The following is a 7,595-nucleotide window of genomic DNA, read 5'->3' on the forward strand; positions in this document are numbered from 1 at the left end:
CCCCCCCCCCCCCCCCCCCCCCCCCCCCCCCCCGGGATGAGCCATTAACCTCTGCAGATATCGGTCAGGATATGGTGATTACATACACTTTCAAATTGATGCACCGCAACAGGAAATGAGTAAATTGAGCCGGTGTCAAACGGCCACATATCACGTCCACGTAGCTAAGCGGCCGTCCATCCTGCAGAGTCCTGTGATTTATATCGCCTGGACGGGGGGGACAGCAACGACCTCGTAAAGGGAACGCTTCGACTTCAACAAACCCTCCTCACAGCTGCTGCTTTCTACCTGGTGGCAAAACAGAGCCGAGGAGTCTTCAGAAGTTATCTTGGTTGTTGAGGAGGAAATGGCAGAAGGTGAGAGGTGATCGATCTCATGTGCGACGGAGCGAGAGGAAGATGCAGGTTGAGGGGCACATTGGACGCATTAGACCATAGATTGTATATAAGAAGTAGATGTAGTCGTGACGTCACCCACTGGTTTGTGGACTGATGTTTTGAAGCCTCGAAGTCGGCGTTTTGGCCGTCACAATCTTGGCTTTTTGCAACAGGAAGTGACCATATTAGGACTGAGGAGGAGTGACGTAGAGACGCCGTATACGTCTCTGGTGGAGACCTGTCAATCACCGTGTAGCCCCGCCCTAAAGCATCCCCTGCTTTATGGTCCGTTTGACTCTAAATGGACCATAATGTACTAAATGAACATCATGCTGTATTGAAGAAGACTTGAAACTAGAGATTGAGACCATAAACTCGTTTACAATGTTTACTGAGGTAATAAATCAAGAGAGAAGTAGAGTCATTTTGTCATAGACTTCTATACAACCAGAGAAGTCGCCCCCTGCTGGACACTAGAGAGAATGCAGCTTTAAGACACTTCTGTATTGACTCAACTTGTGAGATGGAAGAGATGGTAAGCAGGGTTTTTATGCAAAGTATTCGCATTTTCATGTCATTAATCATCACGCCCGGGTGCGTAAAGGCCTTTAAACTTAAAATGGAACAGAACAGCGGACCCATCTTCCTCCCCTCCATCACCCTGTGTGGGTTTTTGCGGCCTTCATACTTCCTCGTTCAAGATTACGTGTATAACATACTACATTTTCATGGGATATCTACAAATTACGGCGCTTTATTTTTCGTAGACATAGCTACGAATGCTGGTTTGAGACCAGCCGGCTCTTAGCTGCTTTAATGTTTCTCTCTGTTTAAACTGTGAGGAAACACTCTAATGCGACGCGAGGTTCTGGTACCACTGCACTCGTGTTTTCTCTTTATGTTTGCTAATTTAAACATGTACGCCTCTAGTGGTTTTCAGAGCACAGCAATCATCCCATCATTAATTAAGAGAGACGCTTCTGGAGCGCTCTTGGATAACCTCTTAGCTAATTAGCAGCCCTGGCTCTTCGCCCGGCTCTCGCCGGGGTTTCAGGAGTTCTTGCTGCGGAGAAGAGCTCACTCACTTGAAAAAACCCTTCAGGACCCGGGGCGCTAGCGGGCTGCTGTGTCTTCTCTTGGTTGGCGACTGGGTGATAAGTGGCTGCTTTGCCTCGTAACAACTCGTGTGATCTCAGATAGGACTATCAGCAAACACAGCACAGAGCAGCACAGCGGTCGGCTGTGCACTCGGCACTGCAGCTCGGGTTCACAAAGAAGAGCCGAACTCCACGACATCGTCTGACGGCTTCATGCAAACATCAATTAGTCTGCTCATGCAGCCGCGGAGCTGGAGACATGCACGTTATCCACAGAGAAGACGTTTCTCTGTACAACGCAAGAAAAATGAACCATATAAAGAAATGATATAGTTAAAAATGATATCCAACATACAGCGATGCACTGAATCGGTGTGGTTGGTTTCATTTATCATTATGTCTGAATATAATATACAGAATTAGTTGAACTGAAAGCTGTTTTATTTTAGGGTAAAACTGCTGGAATTATGTAAAATAAATTACAGCTGCACGGGTTTAAAGCAGAGTTAGAGGTTCACAGATTCAAGGTTTCAACCAACAGATAACGAGTGTGAACACATGGCTGAATGTGATTCTCTGTAAACAAGGAGGTCAGCGACCATAATTAAAAGCTTCCTCACTGGGGAACAGATGCTACTGATCACGCTCTCAGACTAAAGGCAGACATTCCTCTAATCACCCCGGAACTCATCTCAGCAGCAAGTCAGACTTCTCATTACTCAAAGAGACGTCGATACAAAGCAGGGATGAAGGACGGGGCCACTAAAGACAAACCCCCCAAAACAGGAAGTGAGAGCAGAGAAAGTGGCTGTGATCATGTGGCTATTCAGTTAAACTCAAAAAGATGCGTTCATCCTCGGCTGACAACAGGAGCGTCACATGAAGACAGAAGAGGAGGATTGTTTTCCAATCTAAAGGGATTTTTCACTGTAAATGTCATTTTCAGGACCTCTGAACTGTGTTTGGTTCATTAAGACTAGCTCATATGTCACCGTCCTCCCTGAGAGCTGCAAGCTGTGGACAAACTCTACTGGCCCCATGACCCCCCCCCCCCGACCTTCAATCGCGCTCCCATTTTAAAATGGCACTGGGCAGCTGTGGAGATCCCTGCGGGCCGTTTCTCAGCTGCTGTTGTAGTAAAGAGAGCGCATGAGATGGATGGAGAGTCCCATGGATCAGTGAAGCGACCGCTCTTTAACTTACAGGTATTATTTCCTGCTGCAGGAGGAGGAACACGTATTTCATATTACATGTTTTTGTGTTCTCAAATATAATCTTTAAGAGTTTATATCTAAACACGGGAAAACAAAGCTATATAACTATACGATGTACGTGAATACAAGCACGGCTTTTAAGTACAGCAGCTGTAAAAACTATTCGTCCCCCCGTGGAAGATTCATTGTTTTACAAAACTGAATCAAAAGGGGATTTAATGTGGATGTCTGGACATTAATGGAAAGAAAAAGAACTTTTAAGGAGAAAGTGTAAAATAAAAAAAGTCACATTAACTCTACTTTGATTCAACATTGTAAGAGAATTAAATACTAAAACTACGGGTATGTACAGTCTTTATAATAATACAAATAATTATAATAATAAAGACAATACAACTACTACTACTACTAATAATAATAATAACAATGCCTTTATTAGTAAAGAAGGTATGACTTACTTTAACAACCAACATTAGTAAATAACTTTTCTAACACAAAACAAAAATAAAGTGGCTAAAAAGGGTCTTAATCTGTCGCACTGAGATTAAAGCTGCGCGTATATATTTTATATTTATATAAGTTCGGAGGCTTCGTAGTCAAATACGCTCCTTCTTTCCTTTCACAATAAAAGCCCTAGAAATATCATATTTGGTGAGTATTTAGCATTTTCGGGTCATTTATTCATCGCTCCAAAAGATAACGTAAACAAAACCGTTTCATCGAAGAACACCAGAAACAAAATCTGACATCAACGCGACAGCCACAGATCTGCAGTACGAGTCACTGACTCAACAGTCAATATAGACAGTAACGTCCCCTCCCCGGAGAGACGGACGGATGTGATTAATACTAGTCTGCTGAGCGTTAACTTATTCCCTTCCTCTCACACCACTCAATATCAATTAGGGAGCTCTCTGCTGCTGTCGGTGTTTAAGAGGCGATCCTCCGGAGAGCTGATGTGTAATGACTCCTCCTGCTTTCAGTGGTTGCAACAGCGTTTACCTTTTTAATACGTCCATCCCCAACATGTGCAGGGGAAGTTATACAGTATTTTGTATGTATCCTGCTGTGGTCATAAGAATCAGAAATCTCTTTTAAATCACTTCTTCAAACACATTTTTACACACTGGCTTTCATGTGATTTCGTTGCTTTTCTGTTTTATTTGTTGATTTTACTAAATTATTTTTAATTTATTATTTTCTTTTCTTTTGTATTTTTTTGTATTTCTTAGTTTATTTTTATCGTATCGACGACTCACTGAGCTTTCTGTTATTGTTATTATTTGCTTTTGTTTCTGTCAGAGCACTTTAAAAATTGTTTTTAAAGGTGCTATATAAATAAAGTTATTATTATTATTATATATGTGGTTTATTTTTCAGTATGCAGATTTTTGTGCAGTCTCTAATTTATTCAAAATATACTGTAAATGGCTGTAAATGTTTAAAAGTGCAATAATAAACAACGCCACCAATGTCAGAGATCTCATCTTAAAGCAGTGCTACACGGTTAAATGTTTAAATTCACAAATGTCACATGCTTAAAAAATTTATTTAAGAAATGCTTCATCAAAAAGGTTAATGTGCTTCGGTGAGTAACGATGTGTGTTACTACATTCATCCGTTGTTACTCGGTGCTGAAAAGAGACAAAGGTTAACAAGCTCTTCAAGAGGAAGTGAATGATGGACAAATGATCGAGTCCTTCAGTGTATCTGGTCCACATGTATATATGAGGGAGAATATGTGAAGAGGGGCTTGTTCTATGTATATTAATAGGTTCATTTAATACATTTTTTCAATGTATTTTTAAGGCATTTTTACGCCGTTAAAGAAACAGCGAAAAAAACAATTTAAAAAAGTAGTGACAACATTTGAAAGTGATGCAGCCTCACGTTTGTTTTAAAGGAATCGATATCAAATGATAAGCTTGTGAGTATCGACGGATCAATACCACGGTATCGAGGTGAACCCTCCCGAAAGTTCAGGGTCCGGCGTCTTAACCCCTAAAAACAAAACCACGTCGTTAAGTTTAGACAACAAAACCACGTAGTTAGGTTTAGAACAACATCATGGTTGGGCTTAAAATAACTACGTACGTTATAGGTTTAGGCAACAAAACCACAACAAGAAAACCCTGGTGTGCAGGTCCATGAGTGTTATTTTTGTTATATTTAATGCCATGTCAGTAGTATTTATTACTTGGTCTGACCGTTGTATTATCATGTGGATTAGTGTATTAGTCCTGTGTCCACCAAGAAAAATGATCCTAATTGACTTCCATTGGAATTATTTTTGTCCTGAGCGACACAAAAGAAAGGTGGGTTGAAGGTTTCACACCGACCCGGGCTCATGGCTACTCCATCCACAATCCCAGCATGTTAGAGGCAGCGCAGCCACACACCATCACTCATGTTTGGTGTTAAAAAACAGGGCTCGCTGGACTAGAAGGTGACAACAGCTGAGTGGCAACGATGGTGACAAGGCCAGAGCCGAGGGGGCGGGGGGGCAGGGACCCGACACACCGGCACACCGGCCAGCTGCCAACCCCGACATCCAAACACGACACGCCGCCTCGCAGGGCAGCTCAGGGTATACAGGAAGTGGAGAGTAAAGGCCAGGAGGGTTGGAGGGGTCTCATGTCTGTAGAGGATTTCAAAATAAAACAGCTCCACAGACCCAGAAACACAAAAATGTAGTTTACAGTTTTCTTAATTTGGAGAACAGCGGCTGTGATCAGCTTGAATTCACGAGTCATTTAGTGGAAAGACAAACTCAAAAGCCTGCAGCAGATGAATTGAGGTTTTTTACGTTATTTCAAGCTGCAATAAAATACCTGCAAAACACACCAAACGTTTGATCTGAAAGGCATCGGCGTGTGAACGGGGGAGTACTGAGGGAGGCTGGAGCCATTTTGCTGCAGTGCGTTACAGCGTTTATGAGAGCAGAACATCACTTTACATCACAGGAAACACCTTGTAGCTGTCAAAACACAACATGTCTGAAAAGAGACGTCGTCTAACAGAGTAATATCTTCTCTTGTCCTCGAGAAGCAGCTCAAAGTGTCTTTACACAACAGGATCTCAGCACGGAGTCAGAGGGTAATTCTGATTATTCATGTTGGCTATTTGGGTGGTTTTCCTTCATTTCTTTGGCTGTTGGATTATCGATCAGTGTTGTAAGTGAACTCTGCAGCAGCTCACAGGAAGGTGAAGACCGAGGAAGAGGAGTGAAGGAGCAGCTCAGTAACCTCTGTGCTGTGGACAGTGTGTGTGGATGCTGCTGTGTTTGTGTGCCGTTTAAACGTGCTAGCTAGCGGCGGCGGCATGATTCAGTGGCGTTGTGATTTTAACAGCGGCGCTCCGGCACGGGCGGTTTATTTTTTTGCCCTGTGAGTGACGGTCCAATCAAGCTTGGGACGGGCTGTCAGGCCATGCCAGGCCCGAGGAATGAGAGGAAATGAGAATCAAAGACAGAGAGCAGGACCGAAACCATGATGGACAGACCTGAGCATGGCAGCCACAAGGAGGGAGGAAGACGAGGAGGGAGGAAGGTAGACGAGAAGGGAGGGAGGGAGGGAGGAAGATGAGGAGGAAGACGAGAAGGGAGGGAGAGAGGGAGGAAGACGAGGAGGGAGGGGGGAAGACGAGGAGGGAGGAGGGAGGGAGGAAGACGAGGAGGAGAAAATGGAAATATATACATCGGGAGAAAAGGAGGAGGCAGAAAGAAACCAAAGGGACATCGTGAAAGGGAAAGAGGAAGGAAGGAAGGAAGGACAGCTAAATCATCGGACACTTCCTACAATAATAACCACATCATCTGCAATATTACATCTCAATTTCATGTTCATTATTATTATTATTATACTACGTGCAATATAACTTTTTACTACTTTTCAATATCACTCAATATTCATTTCCTATTTTAGTCTCTATTGAGCTCTAGTGTTCATATCATTTCTTATACACTTTATATTTGTATAAGGTCAACCTTACCGATCCAGCGCATGAGTGAGGTGAGAATCTGGAGGTATTTGGTCTTCTGGGCGTTGAAGAAGGTGAAAGGACCCAAAAGAAGCGTGAAGACGCACTGCAGGAGGAGACAGAGAGGAAGAGTTCATCACTGATGTATGAGACACACTATCACAGAGTGACTCACGTCCATGTGAAGCTGAGGAAGCTTCCTTCACCCTCCCATAATAAACAGAGGCAGTAACGGCTAAACGTCGCCCATGACGCCGTAAATGTCAGTTAGATTTACAGGACACAGAATATTAAGAACATTGTACAATCCTCCCTTTGAGATGCTTCTCATGTTTCATCAAACGTTTCTGAAACGGTAAAGAAACGTTTTTATTACTGTGGTTGTGTGTTGGCGTGTTACATGAGCTGAAACAGTTGATTAATCAGTGAGAGAATAACTTTAATAATCAATTAATCCTGTAAGTTGTGTTGTTTCAGCTTCTTTAATGTGAGAATCTGCTCTCTCTCTGTTTTATATTAATATATATTTATTGTTTCTGTTTTTACCATGTAAAGTGTCTTTGAGTACCTTTTAAAGTGTTATATAAAATGTTTTATTATTATTATTATAAACTGAGTTCAATAAGTAGAACTCAATCAATAAGTTGGAAAGAAGGCACACTCGGCTTCACCACTGTGGTATTATCACACTTTTTAATAGTCTTTACTTCACCCGGCGTGTCATTTTGAAACGCCAGCGGAGACGCGTCTGCTTTTAAAAAAATCCCATCAGCCCTCTGAGAGATGAAGGATAGGAGATAAACAGGTCAATCCACTGCTGAGTCCGCTCTGATTGCCTCTCAGATACTTTTCTTTATCAAGAGCTGCAATCAGAGCTCCAGCTCCTCCTGCTCCTCCTCCTCCTGCTCCTCCTGCTCCTCCTCCTCCTC

At 42.7% G+C, this 7,595-nt stretch overlaps 1 protein-coding gene across 1 annotated transcript in view; it reads right to left on the bottom strand.

The window, feature by feature from the left end:
* tmem104 (transmembrane protein 104) overlaps nt 1-7,595 on the bottom strand; it is a 47,552-nt gene that overhangs the window by 11,932 nt on the left and 28,025 nt on the right. Inside the window, exon 9 of the mRNA XM_031861990.1 lies at nt 6,679-6,772. Coding sequence (XP_031717850.1) covers nt 6,679-6,772 — 94 coding nt within the window. The remainder of the gene's footprint in view (nt 1-6,678; nt 6,773-7,595) is intronic.

The sequence above is a fragment of the Anarrhichthys ocellatus genome, unplaced genomic scaffold, assembly GCF_004355925.1.
Source record: "Anarrhichthys ocellatus isolate YVR2014 unplaced genomic scaffold, GSC_Weel_1.0 scaffold26, whole genome shotgun sequence".
NCBI lineage: Eukaryota > Metazoa > Chordata > Actinopteri > Perciformes > Anarhichadidae > Anarrhichthys > Anarrhichthys ocellatus.